A 22,334-nucleotide genomic window follows, 5' to 3' on the forward strand; every position below is an offset into this window, starting at 1 on the left:
TATGCCCTCTTGACCGAATTTCAGAAGACCATGTGTAAAATCGCACAAATTCTCGATAATGAGAAGGGTGGCGATTCTGCCACAGCGCTTATTGTTGCGAAGGGGCTGCGTGGACCAGACTACGTTTTTGCTTCAAACTTCAAGAAAGTACCTGAACTCGAAAGAGCAAAGTCGTTTCTCTCCGACCTCCTCGAGTACGTGGGAAGCAACCCTGATGAATTGACTCCCAAGGCACTGCAAAAGCAAGTCTTTGATCGTATTCTTGAGTTCAACTTTCTCAGATTCGACGCATACCTCAACGGACTGGACACTGCTTTGCAGTCTTGCATCGATGACTGCGAGAGATCACAGGACCCTAACAGTAAGCTTATAAATGAATACAGACAGTTCTCTCATCTAACAATGACAGGGTCCAGCGATGTGGCTCAGTTGCAAGCTATCAAACACAAGTCCCTTTTTCCTCGCGACATGACGTCTTCTACTGACCTTAAAAACAAATGTAAGAGACCAGCCCCATCACCTTCATCTCCCACATTTGCAAAAACACTAGGGACTAAACGAGACTTGAAAATAGTTTTCCGTGACTGCGAAGATCTTATCAAAGCTGTAAATAATAGCCAAATCACCGGAATAGATAAAGTTTTCGACAAGTACATCGGCACTACCGAGCCAGCAATCTCGTATCAATGGAGTCAGCTGCGCCATCATCTTGGCCGTCTTCATTCATTCCGTCAAGCTTCCGAGGCCATAATCGATGCTTCCACAAGGTGGCCCTCGTTATTCAAAAACTTCACAGTCAATTACATTCCATCATCTCGTCTCCAAAGGTTCACTGGCATCAACGGACTGCACGCTTCGCCAACGGAGACTATTCAGGCTGCTTTTCCAGGTCAAGACCTATCATATTACGAAGACGACATCGCGGAACTTCGCAGATACGGCCTGGATGAACAAATCCAGGGACAGGAGCTTAATTTTCCATCGAAGACTCTGGTTCACTGCGAAGCGAATTTGCACAGTCATCTTATCACCGCTGGAAAAACCCGACCTTGCGACTTCTGGGACGATGTCATGTTTATCGCTACCAGCAAGCCTCCGTGTAGGCTCTGCTATTACTATTTCCAAGACGGTGACAATGACTTTCAAGTACAATCGTCCCATATGAACCTTTACCCTCGATGGCGGCTCCCCGACATTGTTGATTCCAACGATGAAGCAAGCATTCTGCATCGTGAGGAGCTGATAGAAGATATATTCGAGCATATGCAGGGCAGTATACTAAGTGTGTTACAAGAGAAATTCCCTCAGTGGAAACGAAATGATTCTCGTACAGACTCACGAGGCTGTACAGATATTCGAGAGGGTGCGGATAGCAGAACTCCAACTGGCGAACACTACATGCAACCCCCGGTCATGGATGATGACGGTTATGTGACGGACATTTGCACTGATACTTTTGGTCTTGCCCATTGAGCCCTTTTTATTACTAGTTATATTTCAATATGCAACTGGACCTTGGAGCTTTTGTCGCTACTGTTTTGTTCTGGCACCACTTTCTATACGAAATTATTGATACCAGTAGTTTGTACTCCCACGAATCTGAGCTTGTGATAGCAACATCCGTCGGCAACTATAAGTGACATCAAATATCAGTAATTAAATCAGCTCATCGTAAAAACACCAGACCGGGCGCGGAGGCTAAGGCATAGGCATAGGCATAAAGGAGGCTCAGTTGCGTCTCTCGATACTAGATTATCTCACATGATTTACGAAATCTCTTCGAACCATTGTAGAATAAATCAACCAACGCGCGCATATATTCCTAGATCAAGGGCGATTTGATAGGCATACTTTGTTTTCCGTAAGGTCTCTCTTGAGTCAGGTAGTATTATAAGCCAGTATCCGAGAAATCGTGTTCACTAGAGCAAGATGGAAACTGAAGAGATCAAGTATAAAGGTAAGCTTAAGCTTTAATCTAGTGGAAAGCTTTATCTAATTATTAGAGGCTTTGTCTACTTTACTCTTAGTAGATTTCTCTAGGTTGCCAAGAGCTAGAAGCCTGGAGACGCTCTAACACTGGCTCACGTTGACCTAAGTTTCCGCGATCGAGGATCGCGTTGCCTTGTACAACTGCATCAAGGATCATTTCAGGCTCCAGTTGTGAGTTACTTATGGATTTATAAAGGGCCGAAGAGTGGTACCTCATTCTTAGAAGTATAGAGGTCACTGGGGGAGGAATGATACAGCTGTTATGGTTGAGTTGCCGCGGGCTTGTGGGTCCTTTGTATTTTGAATAAGACCAAGTCTGCATCAAGTCAGTCTTGGTTTTCCCACTCCATCCTCAATCTTCTGATATGTCTTACCTGAATGTCAAGTTAGACTAGGGAAAAGTGATTTGAGTGTGTTGCGAACCAAAGATAAGTGCACCAGCCGCTCGAAGAATTGAAACCGCATGTGAGTCGGCACTTGGTTGGTGTCCGCCGTAGATGCGAGAGCCATATTCTGTGGGCGTATCTAACAAGAGTGAGTTATGTCACCAAATATCACATGCGAGGAATACCTTTCGTGGCCATCATATCCTTGATTCCGACAGCGAGCCCATGTAAAGGTCCTCTTTCCGCAATGGGAACATTGTCCAGAAGTCGAGCTTGGCTCAGTACGAGCTCGGGATCTTGTTCTCCGTGAGCCATGTGATTGAGGTGCACGATTGTTTCCTCCATTTCTTTCAGGGACTTACCGAGATACGCCCATGCTTTGGTAGCGCGATCTCTCTCCTGGATACGGCCCAGGAGCGATTGGGCATACGCCTCCACCGAAATGGAATCATTCTTGAGCAGTTCAAGCGCTCTCGTTGTTGTCCACTTGTAAGGCGGTGAGTTCATCGTGAACATTAGAGGTAGTTGAGATGCTGGAGTGTTTTGTATGAGGATAAGATAAAATGAGGACGAGATAGGTGCAATATTTGAGGAGCTTTGTGTTTAGTTTCCGACGACAGAGAGAAGGAAATAAGATGGACAAAAGCCAAGCGTCTAAATAGCCGGAACTGTGCACTCAGCGATACGACTGCCTCATTGACTGTCTTTGTTGCATTTAATCAGGCAATGGATGCGCTATGAAAGTGTTGTTCGCAGAACTGAACCGTTCTATGCCAGTCGGGTAAGTAAGGAACTCTGAATGTCATCCTACCAGGAAGCTGAAGGTTCGTGAACATTGCGGAAATAGGCATTGAACTTCTGTGACACATTACAGCAGTGTCAGAGGAGAGTATTACAATTAGACATCACGCTCGGGAAGATAGCCTTTCGCTGAAGGGCCACAGTAATAAGTTTCAATAAGTAACTTTTCGGCTTGAAGATTGGTAGCAAGACCTCCTGCTGTACTCTCTAACTTCAGCCGCAAAGGATAATACCAGACCAGGTCTAAACCCTAGGGTATAAAATAAAATATTTAACCTTGTAGGCGTTCTATTCTCATCTCTTCATATCGTCTTGATTACAACCACTTCTCCAAGATGGTAAGAAACAGCCTCTAACTCGAGCATCAGTAGCGCTAACAATGAATTGAAAAGAAGCTCCTCCTGGACACAGTATCAGGCATCCTCTCAATGTCAAGCCTCGGCAAGCAAAAAGGCTGGACCTGCGCACAAAGCAGCGGCGCAACGAACCAAGATCTCCGAAACGCCGTCGACGATTTCAGCGTCGTCTTCACGCCCAATGCCTTAGCCGTCCAACCGAAACACTGCTACTTGTCGATCTGTGGCCAACACTACTTCAGCTTGTGTAATTACGGGGACAATGGTTCTCTTGAACCCGTGGGGCAGAGGATACGGGCTAAGGAGTGGGGTCTTCCTGGTGGAAACGGGACGGAATGTCGTGGGAACTTTGGGGACAAGATTAATTATGATTGGTACCAGTTTGGGTTGGTGGATGAGCTGGAGGAGGTTTGGATGGACTCGGAGTATGTACAGGTGAGGGTGTGTAACGGGTCGATCGCGGATGGGGATGGGTCGAGTGTAGCTTGAGAGTAACGTGAAGATTAATATGTTGGTGCTGTTGGAATATTTGCTGAGTGGGAGGACATCTGTCGCGCATTTGATCGCGGGTGAACGTGGCAGAGAGCTTCTGGTGTCTACATCCTGTCTTGCGGAAAACTGTCAAATTTCACCCACGCAGCATTATTTTGCAATGCGCGACACTGGATCGCTTTGAGTGATGGATCAAGCTCAAGATCTCTCTGGTGGATTGATTGGTTTGTGCCATGTAGATGCGGCTACTGTAAATCACTGTGTGTTGATTGTCTGATTATATCAATCGTGCAAGCGTTTGTGCCCGGCACTGCCAGTATCACCACGCAGCAACTAAGGCAAGCTATCGTATGCAAGCGCCAGCTTGCTTACAATGTAACCCAAAGAAAACGACGTAACTTTTTATGACCCACTCGCTCTCGTCGATTTTACATTACATGTATCTATCCTGTTCCTAGGCCTAGGCAAGAGAACATAAGACTTAGAAGAGATGCTAAGTAAAGACTCCCCTAAACCTAGACAAAATTACCTAAGTCTCTTCATTACTTACCTAAGGTAAGTTAGGATCAAAGTCTCAAGCTTCCTTGCCTCCTAAGGTACTGGCCTGTAAGGTATGACGTGATCAATCCCAGTCTTTCTTTCCCTTTCACCCGAGATCAAGTGCAAGGCCGGGCACCTTCACCATTCAATTTGAAACCACTAACATATTTCTTCATCTCGCAACAGACTTCTTCCTCTTCTACTCGTTACACACATTTCTTACACTCGCAGCAATGGCGGCGCCACTCCAGCATGACCAAAATCTCTCAGACGACATCCAACCTCTTCTCGATGCGTATCCCCAAGTTCTAGCCCGCAAGATGAAAGACGTTGTAGACGATGTCTCTCGGCTCAAGGCCCAAGGAGAACGAGTATTGGTTGTTGTCAGGGAGGACGCGACCGCAACGCAAGTCATTACAACGCTCTCACGGAGAAATGCTAACAAACTAATAGTAATTTAAACAAAATGATGCTCGCCAGCGGAATCAACTCCCGCGAAGTTGCCACCTCGTGGCCAAACCCCGAATGCCATCGTATCGTCAACGTGTTCAACACCGACACCATCGACACCATCGACGTTTTGATCACGACATTCGCGGCGCTCCGTATCCGTGGCGGTCCCAACTTCCACCCGGGGGCATGCCACCGAGGCATCATGCTCGAGACTCCAGATACCTTGGAGCAGCACTTTGAGACAAGGAAAGTTTTGCTGCGCGGTAACGGGCCATTCGCCTGGAAGGTCCAATACGTTCCTGGGTCACTCGACTCGTGGCGCGATCTAGTCATGGCGAAACGGGCGGTGGAGCAGGACCAAAACTCGTATCCCGAACTAAATGGTTTTGTTCATCAGCAACGCATGGTCCTTTTCTACGACGTTGCTTATCTGATGGGGAAAGATGAGAGCCAGTATCCTAGAGACCGCGTCCACTGGAGCAAATTGGAAGTCGAAGAGATCAAGCGCGAAGGTGAGTTTTGAGCTTGCCAATCTAGGTTCTCTCTGCCGGAATAAGCTCTCAGCCACAAGCCTCAACTGCAAATAACACTTCTAGCCCACAACTTAGAGCTTGCCAATCAACATGAAGCTTCGTCTGACCAGACCATCATAGGTCTTTTTTACTTCGCCCTCGGCAAATTCCTCCATGAAAACCGCGCCGCTGCTAGCAAGCTTTCCGACCGACACACGATGAGTAGGATCGCCAAGAGCTAGACGCCTGGGGATGTCCTGACGATGGATCACATTGACTGCAAATGTCCGGAGAGAAAGGATGGTGTTGTCCTGTATCACTACACGGGGAGTAAGTACCGCCATCAATTGTGAGTAGTCTAAATTATGTATAAAGAGGGGGACCCAGAGGCATAAGTTTATAGCAATTAAAATAAACTCCTTAAAAGGTGTCCTAAACCCATCCTAAACCTATCCTAAACCCATCCTAAATTGACACCAAGTTCTTGACATCAAGTGATAAAAGTATTTAGTTAAATTTAGCCAGACTCTTTACTCGGTTTATTTTGATACCCTATATCAACGCTTGGTGTTTTCTTGCCCCCTGAGGCGAGGTCTATCAAGTCAGTCTTGCCTGGCCCATCCCGTCTCCAACGTTCCAATAAGTGCTTTTGTCTTCCATTTGATTACCTCATCAACTTTCTCCAGATACCGTATAGTATGTGTCTGCACACAAGGATTTCTTATGCAGTATCCACCTTCAAACAAACTCACATCAGTGACCATCTTCACATTTGGACTGGGCATCAAACCTACAGAGCGAAAGCATATGTGCGGGTAGATAGAATGCGTTTGCCACATGAGAATTGGACAAAGCGAGGCCCATCAGCATGCAGAGGTACGAGGATATGTTCACCTCAGATTCTCGTCTGCTGTAATTGTCTGTTGTCTGTTTGCTGTCGCGCAAGCACAAAACTGCCTTGGCTGCGTAGTAATGCTGCATCGCCACCACTCGAGCATGTCAGCAAACTGCAAGGTAAAAGGACAATTACTCACCAGGCACCGACGCAGCAAAGCAAATGACTGGAAACGGCCTGTCACTTGAGATATCCGCCGCTTTGTGAAATATTGGCTTGAATGAAACCGGTCTTGCATCATACCATTCCTGTATCTCCCTTTCGACAGCCTCCCACTTCCCAAGATCACCATCCGGACTTTCCATCGGCAGAAATAACTTCATCAGTTTCGCAAAGTTATAAACTGCCCTGTTCGCATATGCCGAGTCATCAGATCTTCGAAACACCGTCGATCTCTCAAAGTTCTCAAGACAAATCTCAAGCGGTTCCCTACGAACAACATACACATAAATAGCTTGCCGAAGATGAACCCAACTCGCTGCCTCCGCCAACCCACCTTGCATCACAAACCTGGCGATGACTTCATGATTCAACAGATTCTGCGTTCCGCTGAGATGATGATAGTAAGAATCCGTCTCATTATCGTTCTCCTCATACAAGCGCGCGATAACAACGGCAGTGAGGAGCGTTGAGTCCCAGGTCTCGGGAGGTTGAGCGAAAGCTTCGATGAGGAGTTTGATGCACTTGTTGTGGTAGAATGTGCTTTCGATGTCGGAGGAGGTGTTGGTGCAGCGGGAGTCGTAGCGGCTTGCGAGGGCGAGGAGGCCGTTCATTATCATGGGTTGGTGGAGAGCGAGACGAGGGACTTCGAGGGCGAAGTGGCGGGCATCATCGCATGCGTCGGACTTGAAGGGTTAGAGGTTGAGGTTGCTGGAGATGGACGTTCTTACCAGAGGTGCGAGTTTGTGGATGTAGGTCATGAAGAGAAATGCTTCTCGCTCCGTCAACTCGAAGGGTTCCTGACTTTGACCGTGACCTGTCAAATCTTGGCCAGTCCCATGACGAGAAGAGCTTTGTGGGTCGAGAATAAAAGGGATGGATGCTCGTGGGAGTGACGAGCTCTCTGTGTGATCTGGTTGATATGCTGGGTTCATGTTCTGATCAATTGGGGAGTCGGTGATGAGATTCGAGGGCGACTCCCAGTAACTGAACACTTGCTCCAAAGGCGCAGTTTCTTGTTGGGACTGAATTGTGTCGTCTATCGATATTTCCATCATCCCTTCTGATATCGGCTGTGTTGCCGACTCGTTCGTCTCCGGTCTCGTGTCTGCTTCCTCAGGTACCTTGCCATCAATCCCACGGGGCGTCGTGAAAGAAACTACAACAGGTCAATGCAACTATACACAAAAGATCTAATCGCTGCTTACTTACTCTTCTGTGGCACCTTCGCCCACTCCCGCCCAGATTCTTTCTGACCCTCTGAATGAGTATGTTTGAACCGAATGTCATTCTCAAATCGACACTCCTGCCCCGACTCTAGACATGTGCCGCATTGCGATGCGCCGGGTTGAGTGACGCATTTTCTATGTCGGCGGCGACAAGCGGTGCAGCATTTTACTCGCTTCATGATGCTGTGTGACTGGGTTTGTGGTGTTGTAAGAGGTGGAATTCAATCTGGGGTGAGTGACATGGGGAGGAGACAATAGCGGGGAACTGCTAGGCGTATGCGCTAAATCCGCTAAAGAACTTCGAGTTCAGGCTACTGTGATTGGTGGCCGTGGATAGCTGTAGGGTGATCAGGTTACAGGGAGCATTCTGTGCAATGAGTTGAGAGCATTACAGAGCTGGGGCTGTGGCTACAAACGGTCGTCGCTCGGCTCTGCTCGACGACCAAGATCGCTAGTTCAGCAAAATTTGAGATTGTTTAGTTGTTAATCTGTAATGAATTTGCTTGTTACCGGAACGAACCTCAGTCTCGAAGCACTTGGTTTCCAGATATTAATCTCCGTTATTGTCCCCCTCCGGAGTCACATCGGAAACGAACGCTACCGAAAATGTGGTATTTAGATAGCAAACCAACATAGCAAACCAATATCGCACAACATGAACTTTTATGCTGTAACCATCAGCCCAGAAAACTCCAAATCCCAGATTCACCATATTGCACCTTGCCCTCCCGGCCTTGTGCTCCCATAGTCCCATTGTAGATGGCCCAATCCCCGATTGAGGCGTCCATATTCGTGATCAAAACGCCCAAGTTCCATCACCCCATGCAACTCCGTACCAGAACTAAGCATAAGCATTCACGTTGATGAACCCCCTCCCCAGTCGTCGCTTCCGCTCCATCTCGAGGCGAGAATCATCAACAATCAAGTTCAACCGGATCTCAACAGCCTGCTCGTTCTCTTGGAAAATATTACCACCCTCGTTGACTGCAACATAGCCACGTGTTCGAGGGTTGCGTGAGTCTAGGATGACTCCATCATTCAGAACCGGAGAGTGCCCCTCGATCATGTCAGGGGTTAACTCGCCTTGGTTCGGATTCCAGTTAAGGGCAATAAATCGCAGGGGCCGTCGGCGAAACTCTTCGAATCGCCCTGGATTCTGCATGAGATAGTTTGCAACCGCTGAGTAGAAATGGCCTTCTCGGGTCACCAAGGGATGCTCCTGTTCAGCCCAAGTCACTCGAGTTCGGGGGTACCTGTTGCTATCTTGCCCGAGGTACTGCTTGATGAGTTCAAATCCACAGATGACTCGGTACTCTCCTTTAATCTCGTCAGGAATTTGTCCTTCGGCTGCAAGGATATCGGCAAACTTGGATGTCATCCACGTTTCATTCCAGCCATCGAACGAGTCCTCCAGATAGAGGACGTCCCAGTGGACTTTGTGTTCCTGTCCCATTCTCCAAAGTCGGCCGAAACCATGGAGCATGGTGGGGAGGTTCTTGGGATACTCTACCACGATTCCATGATGACAAGCTCCCTGGAGGTTCATGCCGAATCCATCGAGCTGAAAGGAGGCAACCAGTGCGTCGACCTGGCTTCCTGGATGGTTGAACTGACGAACCATGTGAGCGCGCTGATCAGCGTTGTGTGAACTTCGAATGTTGAGAGTCTTGACGCAGAGGCTTGTAAGTAGGGCCATGAGGATCCTGTACAAATGTTAGTCATAATAGCTCGATACCGCGGGACATTACAAGACTTACAAGGAGGTCAGAGGATTGTCGACTAAGACAAGAACACGATGCCCCTGTTCCTTCAGCTCCAGGATTCGATTGATTGCCCAGCAAAGCTTGGGACTACGAGAGCAGAACGTCTTGATGATGTCGTCGCGATCCTCGGGGAACTCGACATCGTGATTCTCCTGCATCTCGCTGAGATGCCATAACAATCCTCCAACTCCATCCTTGCGCAAGATCGTCTTGAGCTCATTGTGATCATCCGTATCGATAGGCGCTCCGGAGGAGTTGAATGACTTCAGTCTGTCCAAGCAAGGTTGGTTGGTCATCACCACTTTCCGACCTAGATCAGAATTTAGGGGTGCCGGTTTTTCTTGCGCCGTGCCCTCATCAATTTTCTGGGTGAGAAGGTAGAAGTCAATGTTGGTAGTAGACAAAGACAGCGTCCGAACGACTGTTGCATTTGGCCACAAGAACTTGCTCTTGTCGACAGTACCATGTCCAATTGACTTGGCAGGATCCGTGGAACCTTGGAACAGAAACGGGTAATGCTTCTTGATGATTTCGTACAAATTCTCCTTGTCCTCGTTATTGCGAAACTGAAGTTTGACCGTTCTGATATGCATGGGGAGCATACCTTCGCTTGGGACGACGGTTGTGCCGTCGGGCATCGTCGCAGGTGTCAACATTCCACGACGAAGACAAAACATTTCGAGAAGAGGTCGAATGGCGTCCTGTGCAATTCCAGGCCTCTTGGATCTCGACTCTTCGCAGAACCTCTGGAAGAGGTCTGGGTTCATCAGGAATAAGGGACCCTTCTTGTCCCTGATGTAAGTGATGTACTCCTCCCTGATTTGGTGGTCACACAATGTTAAAGGGCCCACTTCCCTACGCCTTCGTTGGATGATGTAGTTAATGGTGAGCCTCTTGTACTCCCTATCGGCTTGGAGCGCTTCCCAAGCTCCCTTCTCGAAATACACCGAAGCGTCGAAACGACGGTAGGCAAGAGTTTCACGGCCGTAGACAAACGGCCACTGTCGTCGCCACAGCAAGGTGACATAACCCTACATGTCATCTTGGTGGTTCAGAAGTGGTGTCGCTGAAGCTACCAGTGTCGCTTCACGATCCAACTTGGTGATCAGTTGGTGTGTCTTGGTTCGAGGTCCGCGAATGGCGTATACATCATCACAAATGACCCAGTTGTAGCTTTGTCCATTGATAGAGAAATTGAGCTCTTCTTTTTCGTCCTTGTTGTTTCTCTTTCGCTTAAGCCCTCGAGTTAAATGTGCTGGACCTCCATTGGCATCTTGACTCTGGTCGGGGACGACCATGCGCCTGACAGCCGTATGGTATGGGATGATGGCAATGTTTCGAAGCGTCTGGCAGGCTGATGTTAGTCAACAGGCATTCAAGTGTAGATAGTATCACTTACGTCGATACTTTGGTGCGACGCGGCATTCTCATCGACCCAAGTCTGCAAACCATCATCTTCATCCATGATATGACGCTCAAGGAACTCATCAGCAGCCTGAGCTTTTGTTCCGTGACAAATCTGGATGTCGAAGAAATCTGGGAACCAGCGCGACCATTCTCGAAATGTTTGATAGGCGAGATCTGGCAGACAAAAGATTACACTGGGCTTGAACCACCGCTTTTCATCACGAGGCTTGAACGTCCCAGCTTCCACTTCTGCCTTCATGCGATAATAATGGATGGCGAGTGCAATGCCAATCTGGACGGTTTTGCCAGTTCCGCACTCATCCGCTAGCAGCGCGGCACGAAGGGGCGATTCGAGAGTTGTCGAAATCCAATTGGCACCTGTAACAGCTGGTGTTAGCAATGAATCTCCAACGTTGGGATTGAGGTAGCTTGAAACTTACCAGCAATTTGATGAGGTCTTGCCTTGAGCTTACCCTCTATGACTCCCGGAATCTGGATCCCTTCTCTCCAATTAATACCATTGGTATCGATGCCCATCATACGACAGATTGCTTCCAGGTCTTGTTGTTGAGGCTCCATAGACTTGAGAAGTTGTGTGTGAAGCCCAGTTGCAACTTGACTGTCGCCTTCGACACCGGCATGGATCTCAAGCCAGTCTCTAAGCTCCTGCATCTTGTCAGGGTCAATGGGTGGAAACCCAGTCGGAATGCGGATCCGAGCAGGGAATGCTGTGTTGCCGGGGGGAGGAGGTTGGGCTGCAAGGACGACCGCAGGCTGAGCCGCGATATCGGCTTGAGGTGACCCATTCCCATTATCCAGAGGTTGGGCAGTAGAGCTAGATGTGGCGGAATCTCTGTCAGTCTTCCAATGCTTTCAAGGACCTTCTTCACTTGGAGATGTGTTGCGCTTCTCTCCAGATGAGCTTGTAGAAACTTACGTGATTGAGATAGCACCATCGAGCGCAGGTACTGGATCCGAAATCGCCTCGGGCTGGAGCGTGCCAGGATCAGAGTCCATGGTGAAGATGATAGAAGGCTAAGTGGATGAATGAAGAAGAGTCTGGCCTAGAAGAAAATATGCAGTGGATGACTGCGAGTAGTACTGAGTGTTTGTTAAGTTGAATGAAAGGAGATGAAGGCAAAGTGTTGGGTTGACTTATTGGTCGGCTGTAAAGTGTTGGTGCAGTTTTATCGATGCGTGGCGACTTAGAATGCGACTTTGACCCAGCCAGCTAGCGATGAATTGATTGAGATGAAAAGGAGAAGAAGTTGTGGTTGAGGAAGCTGGTTTTATAGGCATCAAGGGGATCACGTGACTGCAAGTGGTGAATGGTGAAGAGCTTCGGTGACTGCACGTTAAGCTAAGGTGAAGTAGAAGGCAGTCAGGTAGGCTAGGCAGCTGTCATAGTACCTCTTTCGGAACTACTTGAAGCCGGGAGACCGAAAATTGCAGTTGATGAGGCGTGGATGATCGTCGGGTCAGGCTGGACGAAAGAAAGTGACAGAAGGAAGAACAAAGAGAGCTCTGATTGCGGGAACGAATTCACTGTACCGTGGCTTTGGCCTTCGGGCGGACAGTGTCCAACTTGAGCTGTTGAGTGGAAGAGATAAAAGGGGAACTAGATAGAATGACTCTGCACCGTGCAAAAGGGGAAGCAAAGGTGAAGGGTTAATAGGTTAACGGAAATGAAATGGATTGATTCTGGACCGTGCACAGATAAATAGGCCTTCACAGTCCAAAGTACCAAGGTTGATTGTACTTCAGAACTTCAGGGGTAATAAGTTGAATGTAATACCGGGACTTGACGATGTCAGATTGACCCAAGTGGGCTGCGATATGATGTTGCGAATTGAATGGCATGAGGGCAGGGGAAAAGTGAGATTGACCCAGTCAATCAGTGCAGGTAAAGAAGAGATGAAGAAGAAAAGGAGAAGTGGTGGTCAAGGAGTCGTTTATATAGGCAGAAGGGGGTCACGTGCTTTAGACCAGAGAGGTGAAGAGGTTCGGTGAGAGGAGATCAGTGGTGAAGATACAGGTGAAGGCATAGTTAATCGGGACTGCCTTTGGCCGAGACCGAAGGCTGGAGTCAATCGAGGTCGGAGGTCATCTGTAAGGTGGCTCATCCATAGAGAATGAGCTCGAAGCCTCATGCACCCCCCTGTCTAACTAAATTGTCTCAAGATTTGTCAAACGCCGATATCAAATCCGACAATGTCGATCATCGAAAGCATCCTGTGATAAGAGAGCAGCGCTAGGTGTCTTTCTACCCGTCTTCCTATCGGGTTTTACCAAAGGTACTTACATGAGACTAGAGCTCAGATTGGACTCATCGAAGTCACTCTGCGATACACGGTCGCTACCCCTAAGCCAGTTTCAAATCAATACAGCACATCAAAAGTAGGCCTTGACCCATCAATTCAACCAAGGTTACTCTCATGACATTGCAGAGAATCGTTGGCTTCAATTTCAGCTTGCAGGTTGATATACTCGATGCACTGTCCATCACTGGCAGAACACAACAGCACCACTTTGAAATCAGCATCTTCTCGATCATCTAGAACATGTAGATAGCCAATATTAACTCTGAGTTTCCATACGAATGCTCGAAATCATGACAGTTTCGTGCAGGAGCTGTCAAGCAAGGGCTAAGGTAGAGCAAATAAGAGTCACTCCGTCGATGACCGACAGCAACGCCCATTATTGATAATTTCAGAGTCATTCTAAACTCAAATTCAACGATTACCTCCTAAAATAGATGCAAATAAGATCAATTGCGCATACCTGAGTATGCTTCAGCGAAATTGACGGTCGGGCTCGATAGAAAGAATATTGATTCCAACCTCCGCTATTGACAGCATCACAATATACTTTTCCAAATGGAGCCCCCGGTTGAGAGGATCTCCCTTCCATTTCAGTAATTAATAGACCTCACTCATATACCATAGTCTTTTATGGACCAATTAATGATATCGTCCGGAGAGGTGAGGTCGAACGCACACTCCGTGGCGTATTGTACCGTGGGGCTCCCAGAGGTAATAGAAAAGGCTAGCACGGTCATCACAGTGCAGTCTCATCCATGGAAGACGAAGCTAGCTGTTCAACGGATCTAATTCGAGACTTATCACTCGCAAGTCCCTTAATTCGAATTGGGTTATATCATTATTTATTTCTGATCTCGGATGACACCAACGAAGACAAGGAACATTCGATTAACCCAAGAATACTTGTTCTCAGTACAAGATGACTGTCAATATTGCTTCCAAGTGTCAGAGATAGTTATAAGTGTGATATGTTGCAGCTCTTCATCGACGACTGAGAGCTTACGCCGATTTCGGCCCATCTAACTAGTAAATGCTCCAATGACACTGGAAACTGCTAACAGGGACTGATTGTCGTCTACAGCCACATGCCTGTATCCAACTGGTTTCTGCCACTGGCGAAAACTTCTTGGGCCTCGATCTGGGCCTGAGGTTGAACCCCTGCGAGCTAGATGGAACACGCCCCTTGAACTCTCAACTTCACTGAATAATGGTATTCATAATCTTGAACAAGCCATTTTGGACAAAGAACAAAGGCTCACAAAGGTACCAGTGCCATACAGCTTACAGCCAAATAGCTCACTGGTAGATACAACTAACATCCGTATCTGGTAGAGTTGAAGACGGCAACTTGTCTCTTTAATCCCACGTCCTGACCCTGACTCACCTCGATCCGACCCAACACACCTCAACTCACAAAGACACCCAAGACAACAATTACTACAACTAAATTACACCAATTTCAGGCAAGTCAAAATGCCTCGCACTTCTGAAGAACACCCGACCCTTTCACGAAATGACCCACAAGCAATGTCTTCCGATTTCCTCTACGAAGTCAACGAGCGCCTCATTGAATGGCTAAAGCAAGACGCAAAAAACTTCGACGATGAACCATCTAAAGAAGACACATCCTCGGATGAAGGCGAACCGGAAACTAAGTCGCATAACCCTTTTGGACGAATGGCTCACCGCCTGAAGAAGTGGTTCACACACAATTACCATCGCGAGGGCTAAAGGTTTCGAGACCTCGTACTGTGCAGATAATGAAGTTGCTTACTTATTTCCCTTGAGTCTTGGAGCAAGTGGAAGTGAAACATCTGAAGATGACTGACGCAAACTCAAGCACATTCCCTATTGTCGAAACGACCCTATCAGCAATACCGTCGATTTCTTCCTCTTGGCGAAATTATGTTCTTTCCCCTTTATTCTGATACCCTTGGTGCGCGGTTGCATTTCACTCTTTTTGTTGCACTCCTTCTGCTTTACTCCTGCGGTTTTGTGGCCTCTGAGATACCTTTTCTTTGTGGTGTTCAAGGAGTACCGTGAGTTCAGGCGCAAAAGGGAAACAAAATATCTTCTATTATGGCGCATGAAGATCAGCTAGCTTATTCCGACGCGGAACTAAGACAAGTGGCCACGATTCCGCTATCATCACACGTGTTTTGGCAATGCATCTGAATCATTCTAGATACTAGTTAGTCAGATTTTCGATCCAAGTCTTTGTAGATCGAGGCTTGTAGCTATTCTATATTTACTGCTTGTATAAAACCCCGATCCAGTCCGCAATCATTGCCACCATTTCCTTGGTACAGCTATGGCCCGTGTTATCCTGTATAAAAATCCTGGCCTTGCCTTTTACCGCAAACTCCCCATTCATCGCCATCTCCCTCCTCTTGAGCCACGACTCAGAAAAGCCCGCTGGCACAAGCGCATCATACTTGCCATTGCACATCAGCAACGGAACCGTCCTGGGAAACTCATCTCTAGCCTTCCTGTCACCTTCTCTCACCAACTCCGCGAGGGCCCTTGGCCATCTTCGCCGCTGCTCCTGACTCATGACTCTCTCTAGCTCATCATACGGGATCTTATCAAGCTCGTCTTGGTCGACTCCAAAGGTGGCTGCGTCGAGGCCGAGTCGGGACAGGAGAAGAGAGGTTAGATTGGGGCAGCCTACCACGATTGCAAATGCTTCGAATTGGCCGGGTGCTGCCGAGGCCATGCGCCAGGCTGTATGGCCTCCCAGTGATACACCTAACATGATATTGTGAAAGTTGCGAAATCGAGGCAAGTATGCTGGCAAATAGTCCAGGATGAGCTTGAAATCCTGAGCAGAGCCTGATATCATGGACATCAAATCTATTCTAAGCATAGACTGTTAGACGAATACTTTGACTTGGTGAACGGACGAATAGACGAATAAACTCGTGCCTTTCACTTACCCATGATTCTCATTACCATACGACCAAGTTTGATTCGCCCGTTGATCGATCTGAAGTCTGTTTAGCAGATACCCAAAGCAGAACCATACATGACAACTTCGCACCTCTCGATCACCATGATTTCTCATGTTCATTGTCACCGCAATCATTGACATCCTTTTGCGTCTCCCATCCGATCTGTACATGTGCAAGATCTCATGAGCAATGCCCTCGGTGACGAGATACGTTCTTGTTCGGTTGTGAGCAAGATACAAGACAGCTATATCATCGCTAGGCAGATCATCCAAATCCTCGAGTCCGTACAGGTAGATCTGAACGCCACCAACTACAAGGGATGATTTGCTGGAGCGCGGAGTGGTAGGTGGTAGTGCAAAACGCGGCTCCAGTGCAGCAGACAATTCTGCAGGCATGTTTGTGCTCTGATCGTAGAATACTTTATTTGACTGGCGACAGGGCAGGGAATGGGTGTGGTTGGATGGCATAGATCAGGGAGAGGAAATATGACGTCCAACTGCCCATATGTGGTCCTTGAGACTTGTTGTACAAGCCAAAGGCGGCGGCAGTGATATTGCTTATAGGCGATGAGGCCGAGAAACGGAAAACCGGCACAAAAGATCATGCTAGGGCCTTTCTTAAAAAAAAGAATCTCTACCGGCGTCGGCGTCATTCGGTAAATCGTTTTCGGCTGCTTCTTAGTTCTGTTCAAGCGTTCTCGTATTCCGGTCAGATAATAATTCATAATTTGTGCCGAGAATATGAATGTTATTCTAGGTTCTCTCTACTAGAATAAGCTTATAGCTATAAGCCTTAACTATAAATAATACTTCTAGCTTATAATTTAAATATTAATACTATAATAATTAACTAATAGCTATAATATAAAGTTAATATAATAAGAACTTAAATAATAACTTTTTAACTAGTTTTAAAAGTATATAAAAAGCTTTAATCCCTTAACTAAGAAAAGTTAATTTAATATTATATATACCCTAGATCTTTAAAATAATAGCTTTTATATTAATAAAACTAGTTTTTTATTAAAAATATCTTAATTAAACTTATATTAATAATTATATTTATAAGGCTATTATTATACTTTTTATTATAATAGTATATAAAGTAACTTTATAATATAATTATAGTTATAATAAATTTAATTATAAGGCTATTATAAGGTATATCTTTATATAAGACTTTAATTAATTAAATAATAAATTCCTTATTTAACTTACTTTATTTAATTATAAGACTATTATTTATATAATAGCTTAATTTTTTATAGGTATTATTAATATTATTTAGTAAAAGAAAGTATTACTATTTTTTTTATATAATTTAAAAGATAAAAAGAAAATTAAAGTAATTAAAAAGCTACTTTAAGGAAACTATACTTAAATTATATTTATATTTAGTATATAAATAGTAATTTATTAAAAAAGATTTTTAAATATAATATATAATAATTAGAATTATTAAGAAATACTAATATATAAAAAAAGCTTAATTTAACTAAAAAAAGTTTCTTAATAATATATATATTAATATTATTAAAAATAAAGGTTAGAAAAAGGTTTAAGGTAATTAAAAGGTAGTAGCAGTATTAAGTTTATAAGTTAGTTATAAGGTTAGAAAATATACTTCAGTTTTAATATAATAATAAATGTCATTTATTAATGCAGAAGTGATCAAAGTCCAACTTATCCCCGCATCTAATAGTTTAGTCAAGAGTTACCGCATATGTTAAGCTTAGAAAGATGGCGTAACCACGTCGGCAAATTCGGTAAAAACGGATGTGTAAGCGGGCTCTTCAACGATCTTCTGACCGCGGGATCCGTTTTGACGGCATTCCAGCCGTCTGGGTTCGTCTATAGAGGTTAGAGAATGAAATAGTTCGAAAAGTGAGCACATGGAGCGAGAACTAATTACGCATGTCAGATTCCTGTATGTTCGATGTAAATATATCTATTATTCTAGCGTTTTTATTTTTCCCAATCTTGTTCTTGAGTTCCAACATTTGTCAAATTAGTATTCTATACAGTGTCTCTGTCGAAGTGATCATCCTTAGAATCTCTCAAATAATGAAGCTGTTTAATGGTATTCTTCTCTCAGCAATGTCCGCTTGTATCGAGGCCGGACTGGTTCATGGACGTTGCCAAGGCCTACCCTCAGGCCAATCCCCAGGCCACGTCTCCAATGTCAGCATCACCAGTAGCGACAAGGAACGCAGTTTTCTCGTTTTCGTTCCACCTGGATACAGTAAAGAGCAGCCAACACCTGCCATCCTTTCCTACCATGGGGGCGTTAGGGATGCAGAAGACCAGCTGCACCTCGATCAGCTTACGAGCCCGGACTTCAACCCGGGATCACTGATCATCTATCCTCAGGGTATTCAGGTAAGACCCTACCAGAAGTTTACCCAGAGACTACAGGACATATACTAAGTCTCCTGTAGGACACATGGCAAGGTGTTCCCGGTGTCGAGACAGACGATGTCAAATTCACCGCAGATATCCTAGATTACGTCGAGTCTCATTACACGGTAGACAAAAGTCGCATTTATGCTACAGGAAAGTCTGACGGCGGTGGCTTCACCAACGTCCTAGCCTGTGACGCCTCCATGTCTCTCCGCTTCGCAGCGTTCGCACCCGTATCGGGGGCCTTCTACATCGACACTTCGCCATGCAGCCCAGATACGGTCTCTGTTCCATGCAATGCACAACGCGATGACATACCCTTCATAGAGTTCCACGGTGGTAACGACACAACTATCCACTATGGCGGAGGAGCGCGCAAGAAGGAGTGTTTACCTAGTATCCCGCATTTCATCCAGCAATGGGCTTTGCGCGACCATCTCGGGAACAGCAGCCAAGAAACCCACATCGCACCCAACACGGTTCGTTACCGTTTTGGCAGTGGCTCGACGGAGGGTTTGGTTGAACACTATTATGAGTCGGATATCGGCCACGATTGGCCAAGCACGGTGCCAAACGACGACAATCAGCGCTCTGGCCACCATGTTGCCAGTTACAACGCTACACCTATCATCGTCGATTTCTTCTCACGGCATTCCTTGTAATTGGATCTCGAATTGAGTAGCTTCAAAGTGACTTCATCAGGTTCAGGTCATCTGCACTCATTCATGTATAACCGAGATAATCCATGGCCCTGGTATTCTCCTAGGTTGTTAAATCATGTTTTAAAGCCTGAGTAACGTGGCAAGACTCATAGTTGGGTGAAGGGTATGTAACAAATGAACAATATGGTGGGCAAATGGCCAATTATACATAAATCCATACGCGTCTCAGTGAACGAAACAACATGGCCAGTAATACACAAGAGCACCTTGAGCCAGTGTGCGGCATCGCTGGAAGATAGGCGAGACTGCTAATTAGGCTGCGCCGAGTCTAGCTAGAATGGGATGTTGTTGTACAACGTGTCATCTACCGGCTCACTCGCCAATAATGACATGTGTTGGCCGTGTACCCCGGCATCGGAATTAGAGAAGAAATGCTGGAAGACGTCTTCGGATAGTGAAAAGCCGGGGCTAAGGAGCTGGTCCACGTTGCTAAACTGAGGCGAAACCGAGTACCACAGCTGTTCAGTATCTTGGGGCATTGCATTTAAGTCTGTCATTAGGAGGCCGTCTGACTGGCACTGACTGTCCATCAAAGAATTGGCCTGAGGCTCGACTAGACCCGGGTTAGTGCTTTGCAGGGCCGAAGCTGCTGACTGTGGCTGGGGATCCGAAAGATCAGATGAGCTAGACTGTGAGGCTCTTGTCTCGTCCAGGATCTTTTGAGCCCGGTCGAATAACTTGTACATTACATCGGCGCTCCAATATGTCACTCTGAGGTGAGATAGTACAAGCATGCATAACTGAATTTTATGGGTCGCAAGATCGTGTGTCAGAGCCTTGGTCGACTTGCAATCCGACAGGTGAATCTGCATGGCGGGGATGATGGCGGTGATTCTGCAGAGCAAGCGAGAGATATGTCAGAGCAAGAGTCAGCGAAGGATTACATGACAACATACATCATTGGTTTCAAGTACTCTATAGCGTCAAGCTCTATTAGCCTCTGTAACAGGGCATTTGTATTTGCCGCAGCATCGCGAGCACGACGCAAAGCCACTTTGTGCCAGTCTCGAGGCGTCCCCGTAGGCGGAGGTGCGGACTCATTAAGCGCATACGGCCGGTACAGAATTGCAACCATCGCTCTACTTGATTATTAGCGCTTGGACTAGATAACACCATTTAGGAAGGGAATGACGGACTGATAAAACAGGTCGATCTGGTAGGCGTGGATGCTAAGAGTATCAGACCACTCATCCATGATCCCGGAGTTTGTGGCTGACAATGATTCGATTTGCTGAGAATACTTGTCAATATCATCCGCGGTTGGGTCTGGTCCGCTCACGCGGTAATGAAGCCGCAGTATACCACCGAGAACGTCGCTGATACGGACGAGTCGGAGCCAGAGACTCGTCAAGGCTGTAGAGTCAGCCGGAATGAACCGTCTCCTTGCATCATCGGCGACAGAATCCAGTTCCTGGAGGACATCCCGGGAGGTTGGAAATGGAAGGTCGCAGTCCTCACCATGTATTCGCATGGGGCGTCCCTTGGCTAGCGAGACCCAGCGATCTCTGACCACACACGACCACCAGATACGGCGCCTCAATGCTTGCTCCTGGGGATATATCTGTCGGGTGCGACCACTGGATCGAGGGTTCCGGTGGAGACCGATGCCCTGCGCCAGGGATATGGCGATACCAATCCAGTACCATGCTCCTGTGTGGTCCTGCGGGTCTGTGTACCAGAAGCTTAACAAGATAACTGACTGGATCAGTTTCAGCTTCTCGGTGGCTCGATCGAGGTCATATAGGCACTGCAGAGACTTCTTGTTAGTGGTTCACGACATCTCCAATAAGCGAATAAGAACTTTGCCACTGACCTTGGCACGTTTATACATGGCAGTCTTCATAGCTTTCCTGGATGGAAAGTCGGATCGTCTCAGAAGATCGGCATCTGCAAACTACGGCGTAATCCAGCAAGTCAGATCTGAGTGCCATTGAGCATTCGGAACTTACATTCGTTGCTGCCAGCATCATGCTCCAGAACAGAAGATCGTGCTTCTTGTGCGGCCCCTGTTCGTGATAATCATTGAGAAAGCCTTGAGCATCCACTACCGGTAGGAAGAAGTGGACATGCTTGAAGTAGGTCCAGACCATGTCATCGCAGACATCTGCAGGCATTGTGGTCAAGGCTCCTTCTGAGCGCATGTATTCCACTTGATGTGGCTTGTGCATAGCATGGCGGGCGCCTTTCGGCGGCGGGTATGGTACGGAGTCCTGTGGGGAGACTGCATCACAGATATCGTACACGGTACAGCGCGGTCCACGTTTGTCCCCTGAGAGTGATAGGGTGAGCTGATGGGTGTTTTGGCAGTGGTTTGAATGGCCTTACCTAGATACGTATCCGGGCTATCATCAGGCAATTTGGGGTCATCCCCGACCCCCATCTCAGCCAACTGGTCATGATTGTCTTCGCTGGACTCCAGGGCAACGCCCAGCTCCTCAAATGTGGAACGTGTATCATATCCAGCTTCTCGTATCGCAGATCTGGGAGAAACCGCGTCTGTTGACAAGGCTAGTAGACATAAAACCACGGAATCGAGAGGCTGGGTACCCACGTCTGTCTGGAGAAGAGGTCAACTTGTTACGTGGTTGACGAGGTCTAGTATTAGCATCGAGTGCAACGTCAGCCGCATGCATCAGCCAGTAAGTGAGCACGAGTCGTTTTTACCGATATTTCTTGCGCGGGAGGACTATGCAGTCTCCGCCGCCGCGCTGGCAGTTAGAACAGGGACGGCTGGTTTCGGCGACATCGCACTTGACCTTGCGCTTATTGCAGGCCTGACAGGCAATTCGCGAGCGAAGTCGCTGTATGCTAGATCGTGCCGAGAGTGGCATACTGCTGTTATGGTTGCGCGATGTGTCCGCGGGCAGAAATTGTTCGGTCAATGTTCTTGTGTCGGCAGGCAGTAGCATCGGCAAAAAAGATTCCCAAGAAGGAGAGAATTGCGAGGGGAGCTCATCGC

The 22,334-nt window shown here is 47.0% G+C and overlaps 8 protein-coding genes across 8 annotated transcripts; 3 read left to right on the forward strand and 5 right to left on the reverse strand.

Annotated features, from left to right (window-relative positions):
- Window positions 1-30: 30 nt before the first annotated feature.
- J7337_005057 (uncharacterized protein) lies at window positions 31-1,473 on the forward strand (the record flags this gene model as incomplete). Its single annotated transcript, XM_044822740.1, has 2 exons — window positions 31-361; window positions 575-1,473. The coding sequence occupies 2 exons, from the start codon at window positions 31-33 to the stop codon at window positions 1,471-1,473; spliced, it is 1,230 nt and encodes a 409-aa protein (XP_044681231.1).
- A 907-nt stretch (window positions 1,474-2,380) lies between these two features.
- Window positions 2,381-2,882, reverse strand: J7337_005058 (uncharacterized protein; the record flags this gene model as incomplete). The annotated part of the gene is made up of 2 exons (XM_044822741.1): window positions 2,381-2,514; window positions 2,561-2,882. 2 exons carry the CDS (start codon window positions 2,880-2,882, stop codon window positions 2,381-2,383), a joined length of 456 nt encoding a protein of 151 aa, XP_044681232.1.
- Window positions 2,883-5,030: 2,148 nt separating this feature from the next.
- On the forward strand, window positions 5,031-5,771 carry J7337_005059 (uncharacterized protein; the record flags this gene model as incomplete). The annotated part of the gene is made up of 2 exons (XM_044822742.1): window positions 5,031-5,529; window positions 5,671-5,771. 2 exons carry the CDS (start codon window positions 5,031-5,033, stop codon window positions 5,769-5,771), a joined length of 600 nt encoding a protein of 199 aa, XP_044681233.1.
- Window positions 5,772-6,555: 784 nt separating this feature from the next.
- On the reverse strand, window positions 6,556-7,344 carry J7337_005060 (uncharacterized protein; the record flags this gene model as incomplete). Its single annotated transcript, XM_044822743.1, has 2 exons — window positions 6,556-7,269; window positions 7,315-7,344. 2 exons carry the CDS (start codon window positions 7,342-7,344, stop codon window positions 6,556-6,558), a joined length of 744 nt encoding a protein of 247 aa, XP_044681234.1.
- A 1,309-nt stretch (window positions 7,345-8,653) lies between these two features.
- J7337_005061 (uncharacterized protein) lies at window positions 8,654-11,999 on the reverse strand (the record flags this gene model as incomplete). Its single annotated transcript, XM_044822744.1, has 6 exons — window positions 8,654-9,515; window positions 9,570-10,606; window positions 10,652-10,921; window positions 10,975-11,360; window positions 11,423-11,817; window positions 11,920-11,999. 6 exons carry the CDS (start codon window positions 11,997-11,999, stop codon window positions 8,654-8,656), a joined length of 3,030 nt encoding a protein of 1,009 aa, XP_044681235.1.
- Window positions 12,000-15,551: 3,552 nt separating this feature from the next.
- On the reverse strand, window positions 15,552-16,243 carry J7337_005062 (uncharacterized protein; the record flags this gene model as incomplete). The annotated part of the gene is made up of 2 exons (XM_044822745.1): window positions 15,552-16,156; window positions 16,240-16,243. 2 exons carry the CDS (start codon window positions 16,241-16,243, stop codon window positions 15,552-15,554), a joined length of 609 nt encoding a protein of 202 aa, XP_044681236.1.
- A 2,074-nt stretch (window positions 16,244-18,317) lies between these two features.
- J7337_005063 (uncharacterized protein) lies at window positions 18,318-19,315 on the forward strand (the record flags this gene model as incomplete). Its single annotated transcript, XM_044822746.1, has 2 exons — window positions 18,318-18,632; window positions 18,692-19,315. The coding sequence occupies 2 exons, from the start codon at window positions 18,318-18,320 to the stop codon at window positions 19,313-19,315; spliced, it is 939 nt and encodes a 312-aa protein (XP_044681237.1).
- Window positions 19,316-20,477: 1,162 nt separating this feature from the next.
- J7337_005064 (uncharacterized protein) lies at window positions 20,478-21,489 on the reverse strand (the record flags this gene model as incomplete). The annotated part of the gene is made up of 3 exons (XM_044822747.1): window positions 20,478-21,122; window positions 21,189-21,269; window positions 21,325-21,489. The coding sequence occupies 3 exons, from the start codon at window positions 21,487-21,489 to the stop codon at window positions 20,478-20,480; spliced, it is 891 nt and encodes a 296-aa protein (XP_044681238.1).
- Window positions 21,490-22,334: the final 845 nt, after the last annotated feature.

This window comes from Fusarium musae, chromosome 4 (genome assembly GCF_019915245.1).
Source record: "Fusarium musae strain F31 chromosome 4, whole genome shotgun sequence".
In the NCBI taxonomy this organism is placed as follows: domain Eukaryota; kingdom Fungi; phylum Ascomycota; class Sordariomycetes; order Hypocreales; family Nectriaceae; genus Fusarium; species Fusarium musae.